Source organism: Talaromyces amestolkiae (assembly GCF_001896365.1).
Source record: "Talaromyces amestolkiae strain CIB chromosome Unknown scaffold1.1, whole genome shotgun sequence".
Taxonomy (NCBI): Eukaryota; Fungi; Ascomycota; class Eurotiomycetes; order Eurotiales; family Trichocomaceae; genus Talaromyces; species Talaromyces amestolkiae.
This window is the reverse complement of record NW_024468037.1, coordinates 173,783-192,108: the sequence shown is the minus strand read 5'-3', so window position 1 is coordinate 192,108 and position 18,326 is coordinate 173,783. Positions and strand designations below refer to the sequence as shown.

Sequence of the window (18,326 nt, the reverse complement as noted above, 5' to 3'; positions counted from 1 at the left end):
ATCATGGCCATCATTGGATCCGCCGTTTACATACATACCGATCGGTGAAACTAACTGTGTCATCGGTCATGGAGACTATATGACTGTACTTGGTATGTCGATAGTCATGTCATTTAAAGTTGTTGACAACTGTGATTTGTGGGCCACTTGAGCTTCGGTCGGGTTAAGCCGAGCCAATCACTGCCAATACTGCCATAAAACAACTTGTACATAGTAGTTAGCACGCGGGATATGTGAATGTGGTAAGAGATGTAACGAGTCGATCTATTTCCACCCTTTACGCCTCGCAATGATATTTTTGAATGTCAAAGGCAAACTAGTTTCCCCTATATGCGATAAGGTCGCCTCATTCAAGAACGAAGCCATCACAGACCTCTACCGCTTCTTAGTCAACAAATTCCCCGTCGTCAAAAACCCTCTATCCCCCATCGCGCTCCGCCACTCAATCGAAAGCTGTCCCAACGTCGCCCTTCCATCCTTCTTTAGGTCTTTGAGTAACGTATCCATTCCATCCTGTTGACCGACTTCCTGCTCGACCAGGAACGCGACTTGTAGAATATCGCGAGGGTTCATGGTTGGTTGTTGCGCATTTTCATTTTCATTTTCGGGAAGTTGTTGGACGTCCCAGTTGAGACTTGTGGATTTGAAGGGTGGCTTTGGGTTCAGGTTCGTTTTCTGTACAATCATTAGTGCCTGAAACACCACACTATTTTGCTTGGTTAACGCACCTCGATAACAACCGTTCCATCACCCACATTCTCCAACTGCGCTTCCAGCGCAAACCTCAACAGCCGTGTCTTCCCATACGGCCCTAGAGACTTATTATCTACTTCCGCAGGCGTCAACTCCGATGCCTTCGTGCGCACACTCAGACACGGCTGCGCAATGAACTGATACAACTTGCGAAACGTCCTGACCCTACCACCGCTCGCCGCATGCGTCGTCGCCAGGCCGTCGTGCGTATCGGCTAGTAGAGTCTCGGTGTAACTGACGCTGACAGCCAGGACGTGATTCCCTTCCTCTTTGAGATCAAACCGGACAATTTTTTGCAGCGACTGGCCGTAGTCTAATCCCTCTCCTGCAGACTTGATCATGTTGTCGTCATCTGACTCGGCTGGTTTTAGATCTAGAGGGAATACTTGAGACGGGGTCTGCATCTCGGCCAGGATACGCACAGAGGTTACTCTTTTCGTGCTGTCTGTCGTCGGCAGTTCGTTGTTGGCGCATAGCGAACAGGCGAATGTTTCGCCTACATAGGCAGACCCAAAAGCTGGTGGGAGCGTGACCTATCCATGTCAGAAGTCTCCAAAAGCCCATGATCAGAATAGAGCAAATGACATACGTTCGGACTAAGAATGAAATGAGGATCAAACTCGTTGGTGGGATAAGCCAGCGATGCTTTGGGGGATATCCTCGTGTCTTCTCGTGCGAGCGGGTATTGATATGATAGTGAAGGGCGCGATAGTCTGATAGACATGAGACTAGTCATTCTCATACATTGAAAGGTGAACTCACCGTAGAACTGCGAATGGTCAGTCTATTGTACGGTATGCTTTGTAGCTCCATTTGAAATGCTTACCTTTTAGAGATACGGAATGAGGTTCCTTGGGTCCATCGGCTCCGGAATGAGCACGGGGTCGTGCCATTTTATCGGTATCTATAGGCAGTGTATGCAGGTCTAGGTATTAAGCATATAACATTCGATAGTATCTTAAATGTAATGTAGAAATATGCAATTTGTTGACGTTAGTTCGGATTGTTTAAGCTAGTCAGCTATTTTACGGGGGAAGGACTAGTGGGGTCCACTTATCCTAGGCTCATGACGTTCTATGGCTGTTATCGCTTTGATAACATAGTACATAATATACAACAAAATTGAGATGTTATGAAATGACTGAGCGTAATTGAGATGAAATCTTTGAATCAAACTAAACTGGATATCATCGCTAAACCGACTCGCCTCCGGTCCAACGCCTTCCAAGCCACCCAAACACCAACCGAAATAAAACCCAAGTTAAAAATGTAGACCCTCAAAATTCATCCTCTTAGTCATCTTCATCTTAGAACGAACGACCACCTCTACGCTGCCGTCCCAAATGACGATTAACCCAAAATCTGTGATAAGTCGAATAGTCGCGATTGCCAGATAAGCCAACCGCACCCGCGACATTCATATAGCCGTCTGCACCCTTGCGCGCCGTGCCCAGGAGCGATGTCCTGTCAAGTGGCGCATCTGCGTCCGCAGGCCAGTCCGTCCGACTAGATAACAAATCAGTACTTGATTCCAGACCAGAAAAGCATAAAGCAAGACTCACCATAAAACACAGCGAACCCCCTGGTTGCGTGTAGTAGCAACCCATTGATCGAAACAGGTCTTGTGAATGTTGTTTCCGCATCCGACCTTGCACCAGACGATTTTCTCCTTGAGAGGTTCGAATTCCATGAAACAAATTGGACAGTCGCCCTCGATTGGTTTGCGTTTTCCTGAGGTGTCGCTGTCGCTGTCCTTGTCTGCGTGCGCTTCTTCGGTTTCGATGGGAGCGTTTTCGAACAATTCGCGTAGTTCCTATTATGATCGTAAATAATTAGATTCGTTTTTGGTTGGTGGTGCTCAAAAAACTTACAGTAGAGAGAAACGCCAGTTGGTACCTGAGGTCATCACGAGCTTTGAGTACGTTGACAAGAACCTGAAAAGTCAGTAATCAAAACCTAGACTTCAGAGAATAAAAAGACATACATAGACGATATGCTTGCACTGATTCCCCTTCCTTGCGTCGGGGCATGTGCACGACGGCTCATACGAAACAGTCACTGTGTAAATATTCCCCGTTGTGCCCACAATGTCCACGTTTTCTTCAGTAATGTCTCCATTCTCGGAACGACGGCGAGAAATCACAAACATCCTATATCTACATTAGTCAAACCCTTGGGCATGCCAGAATCTTGACAAGAATACCGTTGTGTAGTCGCACGATGCAATTTCTCCAAATACGACCGCGGCGGCCCAGACCTAAACTTTCTTCGCCGTTTTTCGACATTGTACTGACTCGACTGGCTTGAGCGAGGAGTCTTCGGTGATTTCTTTGCCTTGGCACTGGGTGAAATCGGTGGCAGAGTGTAAGGCTCAGGCGAATCGCGCGTTAGATCGATTACTTCGCTCCCGTAGGTATTCTGTGGTGTGTATGTAGACGTTGGTTGTAGCGTGCGCCGCTTTTTGGGGCTGTTGTCATGCCCATCTTCGAGGAAGCGTTTTCTTGCGCGATACGGACTTGGAGTGAACGGAGGCATGATTGCGACGATGCGCTGTTTTGTTGGTAATGAGTGTACTTGCGCGCGATCGTGTTGTTAGAGGATTGCTGTACCGTTGGCAGGGAAGTGGCAATTGTAGATTCAGGGACAACCCCGCCATCTATCAGAATAATCACTTGACAGTCGGTAATTGATGGATACTTCCGACCAGGAATCGACAAACGGACATTTACGGAGAATTGAGGTTGGACGTGAACAAAGGGAAATAATTTGAGTGTTAGAAATGACACTAGCTTGTCATGACTATCTTATCGCGGACCCGACGAATCATAGCCCGGCATCAATTGATACATCATATATCTAGTGGATATATTCGACATGAAATGTGATTCCTCCTTTTCATGTTTGAAAGATACAGGGTATGGAATTGCCAACACGAAAATAACCAAAACCTTAATTGGCCATAATCAGCCATATCAACACCATGCACCAGTCCAATCGCTAAAAAATGATAGAAAGAGCAAGAAACCATAAGCGCATAATTTTGATCATCTCGAAGCAAGTTCAACTCTTTTCCCCAGTCGTACTATAGCTGAACTCACGCCTTCCTCGCCGGTCATCCACGAAGGCATGCGAATAGGATCTACGACCCCTAATTCTGCCAGTTTGCGAAACCCCGCGACGACATTATTCCCCGCGAAAGAAAGTGACATGGTGTACTGACCGTCGCCAGCATCAGAATCCTCATCATTGACATGATCCTCGTCATCGCCTGGCCGGTCCAAAAGACGAATGTCCAAGCGGTTGAGCAGTGCTTGAGAAGACGATGTTCCCGATGTGCCGAATCGAGATAGCACGGCCAATTTACGTCTTTTTGTTGCAGGCGATGCTGCCATTGCGTTTGTATCACTCCCCTTTCGTTTCGTGTTTTGCTGATCCGATGGTGCATTCTCCTTATCCTCACTGGCGAGAAACTCCTCCGGAGCTACTGTCGCAGCCTGTCGCGGATCAATCGGCGTACCTTCAAGAACCGCATCGGCAAAAATGCTAAACGCGCCATTGGCCTCGTTTGCTTTGCCCGCTCCGCGCAGTGCGAGCATCGTTTCGAGGCTTTTGGCTGTTAATGCAGTTGCTTCTAGTTTATATCGCTCGTTGGGTTTTGATAGAGCTTTTGGGAGGGCGTCTCTGACTATGCCTCGTAGCGCTCGAGGGTCGTTTGTAAGAGGGGCTGTGGATGGACCGGTTTTGGCGCTTGTAGGGGCTGACATAGATGTGTATACGTAGGGGCTGCTGTCGGGGAACGCAATGTATAGGGTTCTTGCAGAATCCAAATATGTCCCTGCGCTATGTCGGGGCTGATTATATGGCGAATCGGTAATGAAGATTCGTAAATAAATCAGTGGGTAAGCTTTTGATCGAGCTAGATGATAATGCGCCTTGACCAGGGGCGCAATTTCTCGTTGAAGATTCGACAAGAAAGTCGCAGCATGTAGTCGCGGAAGACAGGCAAGTAGATCACCATCTTCTTCTTTGTCAGGCTGTTGCGTCTTGTCGACCAGCCCAAGACGAAACGCAGACCACGTCTGCCCTTTGGGATGATCTTCTAAGTATTGTATGTCGACCATTGCTAATTGACCAAGAGTTATTCCATGTCGCCAGTCGCCTTCCAACACCCGGTCGATAACTTCTCTCTTCCCGCCTTTTCGTAGTCCGAACTCCGCGTATGCCTCACGAATCTCTTCGACACTATCGGCCGCTGCGTAAGGCGATTCGTCTTGGTCGGGAACGTCATTACCGGTTGAGCTCTGACTGAGGAAAGGGGGATATAATTCGACATTCTTGGGAGAGAGCCAGATGACAATAAGGTCTAGGAGCGACTGTCGTGATAACCTGCCGAGAGCTTTCACCAATGACGGTGTGTTGCTTGAGATGCGGAGATTGCTCGGTAGACTGGACGTGGTGGGAGCACGAATTGAACGTTTCTTTGCCATGTCGGTGGCAATTATAGGTTCTTTATCCCGCTTCTAGATCCCTGAGAACCATTTTCAGTCGTGTTTTGTGTTGGTTAGTCGCCGTCGCTGATGTTTGAGGTGCCATCAACACTCCAAAGTACAAACAAAGCTCACCCGCGACGCGCTATGCCAAGATTCGATAAGCATTGTGTCACGTGGCGATAAGGTCACGAACGTCAAAAGTTCCGCTAGGAAAATGTCGGAAATGTTGTTCTTCAAAATGACTGATTGATAATCAATGAGGGGAAGTTGAGACTACTCGTAGTGCTAGCTGCTATGTATGTAATGGCGCACAGTTCGCAGCTTATTTGATCATGAAACGAATAAAGAATGACCTTCTCGAGTACGTACTAAGTATGGCAAGCTGATTTACAGCTTCACCTTTACCCCTCAACGGACGGCAGAGCTCCTGCATACACTGTATATTGCTTCTGCGCAATGTATGCTTAATGGGTTGCGACCAAGTGCTCCTCGATTGCGCCATCATTCGCTCAGCCCGAGGGGCGCTCTGCTGCGTCTCATTCGGCCGTCTGCAGGCCCACGTGGAGAGGCGGTTGCTGGCACTAGGCCGTTTTCCAGCTAGTGCCGCGCGACAGGGAAAAACCTTCTCGTTCAGGCCTAGCCCGATGATTACTCAATCCAGAATTACTACGTCGTATTAGTAACCGGCAGCCAAATGCAGCAGCCGATCTTCGGCGGCGTTGCCTTATTGCCTGAGGACAGCGCGGTTGCCGATGAGCAGCGGCCGATGTCATGGGTGGCAATAACCTGCTCGTAATTTCCCAGCGTCGAGGATATGGAGCTGGCCATCGGGATGACTCGCAAATGACATGCCTACCGTCAACAGAGGCGTAAACACTCGTCCCCCTCGACAATTGTCATGTTACATACACATACATATAGTAGGAATACTGCTGAATTGAAGATGTAAAGACGTGCTCGCGGCAAGGTCGCTTCGGAAAATGCACGGACAGGTTTACTATACAGTACCCTTCGCGATCTTATAGCCACACAGCCAATCACACTCTGCCTCCACCAGATTTCGTGCTTTGTCATAGGGAATTACTACATCGGTACATTGCGCGGAAACCGCCGGCCAATCTGCGCGCAGACCAAGGGCAGCTTCCCCACTGGGCTCTTTCCGCATTACGGATCTCTGGCCGATGAACGTGAAGGATTTTTTTGCTTTTCCCGCCCGCACCACTTCTTCCAACTTGTGACTCTGGCACTCTCTCCACTTCACATCTACACTCTTCAAACAGAGGACAACTTGACATTCGACCTGATTGATACTCAGGCTACGAGACACGATCTCCATTCACGATACTACGACCTCACGTCTGCACTGCGACCGTCTGGTTTCCCGCTTTGCAGTCATTCTAGGAGGGGTTCCGTTCCCGATCCGGCCACTGTCTGTCGTTACCCGACTTCAACACCTCTCGATTGCCCGAATACACTTGAACGAGGAGGATAGAAAAGTATTTACATTGAAGATATATCATCATGTCGAATTACGGGGGCCGCCGAGCGCCCAACTTCGCTCAATATCTCGAGGACCTTAACACCATCCCATCGCCATATGACCAATCCGCACAACAGCAACGATCCACCGAGCCCTTCAACCTCGATGCCGAGTTGGCGCTCTTCACAAACACCGAGTTCTTGGACTTTGGTCACTTTGGCGATATGAACATGCCGCTGGGATTCAGTCCCGCGGAAGAGGAACACAAGCCACAGGAAGAGAAGCATGTGGTGGAAAAACACCTCGATATGAATTATATGGATATGTTGAATGGTAAGACTGAACATTCGGGTGTGAAAGGGAAGAATATCAGGTCTGACAACGACGCAATAGACCTGGGTACTATTCCCGATTACACTACAACCTTTACCTCTGCGGAGGAGTCGCGCAACCTCCAACAAATGAACTCGACTTTCCACTCTATACCCGCTGTGCAAGATACCACCGCCCGCCCAGCTGAAAAGACCAACACTCGCGTACCCAAGACCGAAATCCCATCCCCAACCGACATCTCCGCCTTCGTCTCAACCCCCATGCAAGTCGCAGGCACAAAACGCAAGCAATCCACCGACGCCAAGAGCCTCGACGAATCCGCCCGCGCCGCTGCAGAGGAAGACAAACGCCGCCGCAACACAGCCGCCAGCGCACGATTTCGCGTGAAGAAGAAGCAGCGCGAACAAGCGCTCGAAAAATCCGTCAAGGAAGCAAGCGAGAAGAACGCCGTGCTGGAAGCACGCGTCTCGCAACTCGAACTCGAAAATCAGTGGTTGAAGAACCTCATCACAGAGAAAAATGGCTCCGAGTCCGGCGAGGGCAAACAACGCAGCGAAACCGATATTGCACACATGTTCAAGAACTTTCTCGCCAGCCACAAGGCCGGTAAAGAGCAATCTTCCGAGTCCAAGATTGGCGTTGGCACTGCCTAAGCCAGCAAGCAAATAAAATAAAAAGATGAAAACCACACAAAAAAAGAAATAATGCAATAGAACAATACAGGATATGATAAACCTGTCCGACGAGTTATACGTGCATCTTTTCGAATTCTCATGTCAACCTTATGCTTTTCAATGTCTATAATTTTTGATACTCAGCTCTTACGTTTTTTGATGTGACGTGGTGATTACCTATTATTCGTTATACCAGGGGATTTTCATGGTAACGGACGGCGGTGTTGTGATCTGTACTTTCTTCTATAATGTTAGAATCATGGGAAATGAAAATGATGCATTTCTTGACTGGTATTTCAAGATGATGGTGGAACATTTGAACGTAATATAATATACATGGTGGTTATCATAGCAGTAAAAGCAGTCATTCGTCTTGTCTTGGTTTGAGCGATATCAAAATAAGGAAAACAGAAGTGTTATGCGTGTGTGGTCATTGGAATCGGGCAAAATGGGGTATGATGTTAATAGATTATTGCTTGTCTTCGTCAACTGAAGGTCCCGGGTCACCGTTCGCATGACTATTCTCTTGCTTCGATTCTTCGGTTTCTCCGCCTTGATGGGTACCCTCTTCGCCTTCCCCTTCACCCTCGCCGGAAATCTCGCCCCATCCCGAGCTTCGACGACTTATCCGACCTGGTAATGGGACAGATGTGATTCCCGCGTTCGCCGCAGCGGAGGTACTATTGTTCAAGGTACTCCCTATCGTACCCGCGACACTACCAGCTGCGCTGTCGTTGCGGGTATGCGAGTGCGTACCGCTGCGCACACTGCCATTATCACCCTGCTTGCTAGCGATCAGACTACTCCTATCACCACCATGGACAAGCGGCGGCACAGTCCCCGATGCAGAGTAGACGCTAATCCGTTCCGCGCTTGCCAGACCGCCCAGACTCTGTCGACTCAGTACACCGGACGCATTGGTTATAGATGCGTTGGATGCATCGACCCCAACATTAGCGCTCAGCACGCTCAGGGGCAGACTTTCGCGACTACCCCCAAACACCGACGAAGGTGCTAATGCGCGCACGGAGGCATTGGTGTCGAGCGAATTTCTGCGTCGACGTTTCGAGGATGATGCGAGTGTGAGTATGGAAGCGTTGTCGGTTAATATGTTGTTTGCTGTTGCGGAGCTGTATGTTGTCGGATGCCCCGCGAGATGTGGTGGAACAGCAGACGCGGGAGAAGGCGGGAATTGGTAAGAGTATTGATTTTGTTGATTCAAATTATTCTGTGCTGCTGCACTCGTGGGTCCGTTGGCGGTTTGATTGTTTTGTGTGACGCCGTATATGTGCGCAGAAGGCGCTGCGGATTGTACGGTTGTCAATGTCGTCGTCAACGAACGCACCGACGGCGCTGGTGATGAGAATGTGCTCCCTTCTCCGCCGCCATACACTCCTCCATTCCCTGTCACCGTAGTCCCGGCTTTCGAGTACCCAGCTTCAGATCGCGCAGTGTCACCATTCGTAGATAGCGTCGGGGCAGTCGACTTGGCGCTGTTACCTGGGATATTCGCTTCGGACGTAGAAGCTTGTAGCGATTGCTGGCTCGCCCTTTGATGATGCTGACCTGGATCAGTCGATTCAGTATAAGACACAGTATCGTTATAACTCCGGAGCGACCCAATATCGCGAATGGTGCCTGACAAGGGGTATGGATTGTTCTGTGCGCCGCCATTCGGTCGTTTGTCATTCTTGACATTATTGTTACGTTTTCCAGATGCTCTGCTGCCGGACTGTGAGTCTGACGATGATGAGCTTTTGAGATTGGTCAATCGTTTCATCCATGTCGAGAATGGTCTTCGACGACTGTGTCGGTCTAGACACACGGCGCGCATTGTGAGCTGATTGTTCGTTAAGACGCAATGACGTTGAACACATACCGTGAGGAGGATTTGAGGTTTCTGCCATGGCCATGTTGTAGTGGGATGGTCGTACAAATATCTTGCTGCTAACACAGCCCTCTCGCAGTTCTCAGGGTCAAAGTTGTGGAAGGGTTGACAGAGTAGAGGGGTGTCGTATTCGCTGGCGGTAAGACAGGCGCTTTTAGAATACCCTCTTTTGTCTAACCAGATAAACAACGTGTCGGAGTGATCCGTAACAATTGGGTAGAGTATCTATGTTCGTCAAAGAAAAATGTAACTCTATGCAGAGGATATTGAGCAATCGATGAGTGTAGGGAGCTACCAGTGAATTAATTAATTACGGGGCCTACATGTGTTGCAGGACGGCTTATCACGTGACTTTTGTTATATTAACAGCGCCAGACCGAGGCCCAAAATATATACTCTTTGTGGATTCTTCTACAACTCCCCTTAATTGGATTTATGACGATTACATTCTAGGAGCCTAGAAAGCTTGACGATCATAGCATCACCAGGTTAACATTGACTATTTAGATAATTTCATGGATCGATCTCATCTGAGTTCCCCTTGAATTCAAAACAATAACTAAACATGGACCTCTGTCACAACAGCAGTCTGCGTGTCCAGCACAAATCCAAAAACTTCAATGCCATCAAGACTCTTATCCTCTCTGAGCTTGCGGACGTCTTTTTTGACAGACTCCTCGAGTTGCTCCTCTTTCCAAAGGTCAAAGTCAATATTGTCTACGATTGCTGCTGCTTCAGGATTCTTCGACTTTGAGTATTCGCGGATCTCTTCTTCGGTAACATGGGTCATACCGCAATCTGATTGACGATACAAGTTAGCAAAGTGCCATACTGGACAATGTAAGACTTATTCTTACCCGTGTGATGAACAACAACCACGGTATCCATCTTGACCAAAGCACGCAAGGCATTCAACGTCCGCACCACGTCGGCTGTTGCTCGACCTCCCGCGTTTCGATGGACGGCTGCCCGTAGGTCTGGCCCAAAGAAGGCTTCAGGGACACATCGGGGGTCGACACAGGTGACTGAGCCGGACTTAGTAAGCATGTCCCCGAGGGAGGAGAATCAACTCACGGATGAAGAGCGGTCCATTTCCTACTAAGCCAGACCGCATCTGTTCCATTGTTGGAGCGCCGGTGAAAGAAGATGCAAATTTCTCATTGCTGGCTAGGAGGCGTGAGACTTTTTCCCCAGAAGTAGACATGTTGAAGACGTAGTGCTTGGCTGAAAGGAAGTATCGAAAATAGTCTGATGTAGGAGCTTGTGCTTGCTTGAAACTTTCAACAGAGAAGCCCTCGAAGGCTCCACAACTCCCTATTTATGCATACCAGAACACCAACGCTTTGAAGATTGCAATTTAGATTAGTAGGCTTGCATGTTTGCAAACATTATTAGTCGGGCTGATGAGTAATTATTGCCAGGCTTTGCATCTTGAAGTCATGGAACACGCTCGGTGCAACTAATCAATAATTATGTCGTTATCCATCTGCATCCTGTGCTACCGCAGATGCATTGTCTACCGCATCCGAATGCTGCTGGTCGTACAAGCATTATATCTTCCCTGAGAGATCACTGGCTGACTCACTAACAGTCAAATGTCAAGGCAATATAACTTTTTACGACAAATCGGATTACAAAGTCAACGCTTAGTGACGTCCACGATTCGCGGCCCGACTGTCCCCCCGTTTCTCTATGAATAATTTAGATTACTTAACAGCACATCAAGGCATCGATATACTTGGTAAAACCGGGTTAACAATTGGCCCGAATTTGTTTTTGATTACTCAAAGTCACATTCGCGTACAAGTATCGATGAGACAGGGAGCAGGCGATGAATTGATTGGAAATGTAGATATATGGGCGTCTCCGGTTTACGGCTCTGCGCATTAGCTTTCGCCAACATTATTTGCGGTTCATCAATACAGCTACAAACAGACCAGCCATGACTATTAATTAAATAACCTATACCAGAATTATTTGCTGCAGACTCCGACAATGGAGTTGACTCAAGAAGCAGTTAGGAGTGATTTCATCATCACTTAGGATTCGCTAGCCATCAAGCTGCTATACCTATCCTCATACCTTGATACTTCCATTTCTTTACGTCTTCACATGGCTTTACAAGTAAAGCACATGCATTTTCAACAAGGATATGCAACACCGATGCCTGACTCCCAGTTTTAATCCATGGAATAAGCTACTTTTACCTCGCCTCCTATCATTGAAGGCAAATTCGTCCATACAACATGGCTCAGAAAGTTGATGGCCTTAATTTCGACATCCCCGTCGACAAATCAGTCGTCACCCAGACTTGCATACCAGCATTCAACACCGAATCTATCTTGGATACCGCCTCGATAATACGGGCAAACCCGGCGATTTCCCATGAACACGCAGAAGGATCGGTGAAATTCGGATACGCGAAGAAGCACGAAAATTATATGGTACTGCAACAGCATGTAATGTTCTGGAATCGTGACATGGATGGTCACATATGGCTTTTAGATAACTTATCGTGGTTTCCGAGAGCTGGGGTTTAACATCTTGTTCTCGTTGCTCACTTTATTCATCATTCAAATCAAATATTTGTATCTTCCGAGGTTGGGTTTGTCATACTTTCCTGATCCGTTCTTTCGGGTTTCTGTTCGAGATAGCCACAAGGATAAGGTTGGTAGCATGGGTCTCCTCCGAAACCTGTTCCGCATCATGAGAAACTGATACAAGGTCATTGTACAGCGCCTTGCAAGTGCGGCTTTACATGGTTTGCAACTCTTCGACTCTTTCTCAGCGCCACTTCCGCTGTCTAATCTATATTAGGTTTAGTTTGTTATAAAGGTTATTTACGACAGGTATTGAACATACAAGTACGGAGCCAGCTGTAACATACATTCCTGCACAACCGTTGTTCGCCACTGTTGCTCGCGGCTTAGGTAATTTATTACTGCCATAAGTTAACTTAGCTATCATACGTAACGAAGTGGCTGGCTCTTAATGTGAGAATATCGCCACGCTCATGGCACAGCCTGCAAACTTCGCGTGGCAACATCGTGAACTATAAAGGAAACACTAATCCCAGGCCCTCCATTTACAAAAAGACTAGAAAATAGAGTAGGAAGACAGAGGCTAAGAAACTTAACTATCACTATGACAGTTACAAGGTTGACCACACTAATTTAACCTGAGGAATGTCAAGCCACCTGAGCTATGACCTAGAACCGTTGTGTTGTCACGGGTAAGCACATCTGTCGCCCGATACTGTAGTGGAAGCCAGATCAAGCGTTGCCCGTTGCGACTTATCCATTTCTCAACTACATATATTTCGTTTCTAAAGGAGTGTCGGCCTTTACGATTCGAGGAAAGTGAGCCATGATCAAAGTTCAGAGAACAGCCGTCAGCTGAGAATGACAGGGTCATTGGTATTGTATCAAGGTCATGTGTTTCTGTCACAGCACCTGTGGCTGTATCCCAGAGCCGGATGGTCTTATCCTTGGAAGCAGACGCGACTATCTGCCCATCAGGTGAGAAGGCCACTGCATTGACCCTGTCTGTATGGCCCTGCAGCGTCTGCTTCACAGCACCCGTGGCTGTATCCCAGAGCCGGATGGTGTTATACCACTTGGAAGCAGCCGCGACTGTCTGCCCATCAGGTGAGAAGGCCACTGTATTGACCCCGTCTGTATGGCCCTGTAGCGTCTGTTTCGCAGTACCTGTGGCTGTATCCCAGAGCTGGATGGTCCTATCCCAGGAAGCAGACACGACTGTCTGCCCATCAGGTGAGAAGGCCACTGCATTGGCCCCGTCTGTATGACCCTGCAGCGTCTGCTTTGCCGCACCTGTGGCTGTATCCCAGAGCTGGATGGTCTTATCCCAGGAAGCAGACACGACTGTCTGCCCATCAGGTGAGAAGGCCACTGCATTGGCCCCGCCTATATGGCTCTGCAGCGTCTGTTTCGCAGCACCTGTGGCTGTATCCCAGAGCCGGATGGTGGCATCGGAAGCAGACGCGACTGTCTGCCCATCAGGTGAGAAGGCCACTGCACTGATCCGGTATTTATGGCCCTGCAGAGTCTGCTTCACAGCGCCCGTGGCTGTATCCCAGAGCCGGATGGTGTTATTCCAGAGCCGGATGTTGTTATCCCACTCGGAAACAGACGCGACTGTCTGCCCGTCAGGTGAGAAGGCCACTGCATTAMCCCCGCCTGTATGGCCCTGCAGCGTCTGCTTCACAGCACCCGTGGCTGTATCCCAGAGCCGGATGGTGTTATACCACTTGGAAACAGACGCGATTGTCTGCCCATCAGGTGAGAAGGCCACTGTATTGACATGGCCCTGCAGCGTCTGCTTCGCAGCACCCGTGGCTGTATCCCAGAGCCGGATGGTCTTATCCTTGGAAGCAGACGCGACTATCTGCCCATCAGGTGAGAAGGCCACTGCATTAACCCCGCCTGTATGGCCCTGCAGTGTCTGCTTTGCAGCACCCGTGGCTATATCCCAGAGCCGGATGGTCTTATCTCTGGAAGCAGACACGACTATCTGCCCATCAGGTGAGAAGGCCACTGCATTAACCGGGTATGTATGGCCTTGCAGTGTCTGCTTCACAGCACCCGTAGCTGTATCCCAGAGCCGGATGGTCTTATCCCCGGAAGCAGATGCGACTGTCTGCCCATCAGGTGAGAAGGCTACTGCATTAACCCCATATATGTGGCCCTGCAGCGTCTGCTTCGCAGCACCCGTGGCTGTATCCCAGAGCCGGATGGTCTTATCCCCGGAAGCAGATGCGACTGTCTGCCCATCAGGTGAGAAGGCCACTGCATTGACCCCGTCTGTATGACCCTGCAGCGTCTGCTTTGCCGCACCTGTGGCTGTATCCCAGAGCTGGATGATGCTTTCCCAGGAAGCAGACGCGACTGTCTGCCCATCAGGTGAGAAGGCCACTGCATTAACCGGGAGTGTATGGCCCTCTATGACTTGCATGCATGGATCCCAGGATTCCTGCGTTATATATGCCTGCTCTATAAACTCTAATCGCTCATCCCAATAGAGTTTCTTGCTCTCACTATTTTGAGGACAGAAGACAAGTGCGGCACCATATGTTTGTAGAGGTGTCTCTCGGATTATAGACCCATTGACACTTGCAAATCTCTCGGCTTCCTTGAAGACAGACTGGTGCTGGGCATACGCAGCTGAGAGCTTTCTGAGACCTACTATCCCGTGTCGGATCTCGCCAATCAGGCTAAGGCTCTCCAACCAGTGGAGAAGATGATATCCTCTAAGAAATTTAGATATCAGTTGAATTTGACTTTGTACTGATGTAGCCTTTCCAGCGGGCTTAGAATCAATAAAATGATCCAACCAGTACGTGCAACTATATCGCAGATCGAACAACGGGTCAGGGTGTGGTCGGAAATTTGCCATCTCTGAAGCAGAAACACCAGGGTCTTGAAGATTGTAAATGTTACGTCGTAGTTTGCTTTTGAGTGTCTTTAGGGATTGGCTATACATTTCGTGGTGAATCTCCGACCGATCTCGTAAGATGGAAGTAGTCCTATAAATTGTATCAAGATGGTCTTTGGCCGACTGGTGGATTAGATAGATATATTCATCACGAATAGTAAGGAATGATCCACACAGGCCGACCGCCCTCTCTAATTCCATATTTTTGTCCATACCGGTTAGGTGGCGCATCTCAGATAAGTGCAGCGGGCGATAGGCGAGAACAACCATCGACAAAACCATTATGCAGATATTACGGCGCCGATTCTGAAGTCGATCTATCTGCGTTATCATTTGATCATAGAGCCCGGAGAGGTCTGTTGGGATGTCTTCAAGGGTGTCGAGGACTTCGCTTTCAAAAAGGCATTTGTGAAGTTCTTTAATTACAAGGGCTACCCATAAGAAAGTTCCATTGGACTTTTGGCGGAGTTGATCTCTGACCTGTTCCTGGAGTCCTTGATCATGCTCAAGGAATCCCAGGCGTGATACTTCGTAGTTGATATATGTCTCGATTGCATGATATATGCGGTCCGCGTTGAGTTCAAGGCTGAGCTTGTTGGCCCCACGATCAGCATCTAGGATTTGCTCAATATGATTCACATTGCGACTGGAGACTATCCATTTGACCTGGACAGATGGCATGGACATTGTTTTTTTAATTAGTCCGAGTAAGCTTTTCAAGTCCACTTCACACTCATCAAGAGCGTCAATGAGCAGGTATACTGTAGATTGCCGCAGATCTCCAATAATGTTCTCGAAAACAGCGGACAAGCTGTAAAAAGCATTTACACCTTCGAACAGTCTTTTACCTTCCGTGTCGTATCTTTGTCGCAAGTGTGAGATTATGTGCGGCTGCTGGATGATTAACATATAAATCAGGCCCCGCAGGACAGCGATAGAATTGTTTAGTCTGGGGTCAGTTCCTTGGCATAGAAAATAGGCGGGCAATTTGGATAATTCTGGCTTCAGAAGTTGCTTGATTATCCCAATTATAAGCATAGTCTTACCCTTCCCAGCATCTCCCTTGATCCAAAGGAGTTGGCTCCCCGGACGATTCCACCATCTTTGATATTCAGCATTATCCAGGATCCATTGAAATGAGTCGTCAAGCAATCCACCCTTAGTGGCTTCAATACGTCTTCGGTCATCATCTGGATTGCTCAGCAAAAGATCTCGCAGGCAGCGTTGATCTTCACTGGTCAAATCTTTACGCAGTTAGCGCATTTTCATGAGCAGCTATCATTGTGAGTGAGGGTTGTCATCTTCCACTAACCAGATTTTGATTGTGCCGTAGTCTCTGGGGTAATCTCAACAGGCATGACTGATAATAATAGTTTTGTGTAGGCTGCTGCTGTCAAGGCTGCGTATCCTTGCCACTGTTTCTGCTTATGAGAGTCGCAATAGTCGCATATCCCTCGGATCACAAGTGTCGGTAGCCGATCCATAAGGCCGGCTGCCTCCATCTCAAAGCAGAGGATTCCATGCGGTTGCGCTAGACGGTCTCGTGTTTCCGAGTCCTTTATTACCTGATCTCCCGATGCAATCAATCCATAGTGGATATGAGGTGTCGGTGTATCTCGTGGTTCTCGTTTGGCTAATTGTTCTTTATCACACTTTTCACAGGTATCTTCCCCTGCGGCATGGGGATAAGAGGAATGAAAAAAAAGATCTGTGTGCTGTTCTCGGGGCGAAAATCTTTCTTGCATGTTGGGGTTTTGTTCCAGAGCTTCCGACACTATTGTGGCAAGAGCAGCCTCACCCTCAGTCCATTTCTTTGCCTCCAATTGACTCATATGGGTCAAAAAAGTGTTTGGTGGTTTGTTCAAGATGCCTGTTTGCTCGAATTTCCCGCCTTGAACCGCCTTGCCATAATCATACTGTATCACTCCACTGTACTGTCCAACTGGTTTGCTGACCACTACGTCGCCTAGTCGAATATCATTATTTTTACCCGGGACCCCGCCTCCAATTCCCACCATTAATCCATATTGAAGCCGAGGGAAAGTTGAACACATGTGAGATACCACATCCGCGGCAGCCACTGTTCCGTATACGCCAGCTGGCAGGCAGGCAATGACAATATAGTGGCCGTTTAATTCGCCAAGCTCGTAGGCATTCGGATCGGTGGAGGGTTGAGACAGCGGACTGTGGGATTTATCCAGCATAACACGGGCAGCTGCGGCCTCCAGCGACAACGCGCATATCCACGCGATTGTATAGCGGTCATGTGTTAAAGACGTCATTGTTGCTCAAAACATGGAAAAGATAAATAAGTCGAGTACCGATGTACCGATAATGACAACATTAAATGTGAACCTTTTCATGATGGGCAGGAGAAATGCAAAGCACTGTTCATCAGGCTGAGGGGTAACAGCTTTACGCTACTACAAGGCTGCCGACGTAACGCACGGTGGCCTGACCATTGGCATCTGCATGATAATCAACTGAAGGCAACGGGAATCCATACTGGGAGTACACCAAGATATTCTGGTATGTATCTTTACTCAGAACTGGGTATCCTTCTCCCACGAAGCCTTCTGAATTCTGAATTCAAGAATCGGATCGGGAATTACTATTCTCCGATAGCTGCCTATTCCCCGGGTTCTCACCGGACATCCGGTGACATGTGGTGACACCAGGCACCTTATAGTTTTGTATATTTCTGTTCAATACCACTCATAAATTACTAAATTACCAAGCTAAATCTAGTACGGATTAGATTGCGGGAGTGGCGCTGGGGAAGAGTCGAAGAGTTGCAAGCCGTGTAAAGCCGCACTTGCAAGGCGCTGTATACAGCATGGATCTGATTCCGTAACCTACGACAACGAAGACCATTATACACCACAGAACTCTGAGAATGTATTTGCAAACTACAGCTCTGATCGTGATGGAGCAAATTCTTTACCTGATATACTCAGTTTGATGAAAGTGCAACGAGTTGCCGTTGATCCCTGCGGTGTGAGTTCTTGTCTGTATTGGAAATTGCTCAGTTATCGATACTTCACAGTGGGGAGCTGCACCGTTTGAAGGGGAAAGACGTGGCTGCTGCTTCAGAAAGACGGAAAAGTGTACAGGGATGATTCGGGACATTTAATTGATGTACGCATACTTACTAGAAAATTATTGTTGTAGCTCTAGCTGATTGAGATTAGTAATCACCCTTTTTGAAACTTCAGAAACAGTCAAAGGATGGCAACAAGGATACGGTCTGTTGG

General features: G+C 48.3%; 5 protein-coding genes across 5 annotated transcripts; 1 reads left to right on the top strand and 4 right to left on the bottom strand.

The window, feature by feature from the left end:
• Positions 1-375: 375 nt before the first annotated feature.
• BHQ10_000060 (uncharacterized protein) lies at positions 376-5,240 on the bottom strand (the record flags this gene model as incomplete). The annotated part of the gene is made up of 11 exons (XM_040878537.1): positions 376-675; positions 729-1,286; positions 1,343-1,466; positions 1,516-1,522; positions 1,580-1,657; positions 2,072-2,259; positions 2,316-2,566; positions 2,625-2,687; positions 2,738-2,903; positions 2,957-3,303; positions 3,852-5,240. The coding sequence occupies 11 exons, from the start codon at positions 5,238-5,240 to the stop codon at positions 376-378; spliced, it is 3,471 nt and encodes a 1,156-aa protein (XP_040728565.1).
• Positions 5,241-6,764: 1,524 nt separating this feature from the next.
• BHQ10_000059 (uncharacterized protein) lies at positions 6,765-7,709 on the top strand (the record flags this gene model as incomplete). Its single annotated transcript, XM_040878425.1, has 2 exons — positions 6,765-7,056; positions 7,117-7,709. The coding sequence occupies 2 exons, from the start codon at positions 6,765-6,767 to the stop codon at positions 7,707-7,709; spliced, it is 885 nt and encodes a 294-aa protein (XP_040728564.1).
• Positions 7,710-8,199: 490 nt separating this feature from the next.
• Positions 8,200-9,643, bottom strand: BHQ10_000058 (uncharacterized protein; the record flags this gene model as incomplete). Its single annotated transcript, XM_040878314.1, has 2 exons — positions 8,200-9,545; positions 9,610-9,643. 2 exons carry the CDS (start codon positions 9,641-9,643, stop codon positions 8,200-8,202), a joined length of 1,380 nt encoding a protein of 459 aa, XP_040728563.1.
• A 534-nt stretch (positions 9,644-10,177) lies between these two features.
• On the bottom strand, positions 10,178-10,822 carry BHQ10_000057 (uncharacterized protein; the record flags this gene model as incomplete). The annotated part of the gene is made up of 3 exons (XM_040878203.1): positions 10,178-10,416; positions 10,476-10,643; positions 10,693-10,822. 3 exons carry the CDS (start codon positions 10,820-10,822, stop codon positions 10,178-10,180), a joined length of 537 nt encoding a protein of 178 aa, XP_040728562.1.
• Positions 10,823-12,786: 1,964 nt separating this feature from the next.
• BHQ10_000056 (uncharacterized protein) lies at positions 12,787-17,354 on the bottom strand (the record flags this gene model as incomplete). Its single annotated transcript, XM_040878093.1, has 3 exons — positions 12,787-14,887; positions 14,978-16,316; positions 16,385-17,354. 3 exons carry the CDS (start codon positions 17,352-17,354, stop codon positions 12,787-12,789), a joined length of 4,410 nt encoding a protein of 1,469 aa, XP_040728561.1.
• Positions 17,355-18,326: the final 972 nt, after the last annotated feature.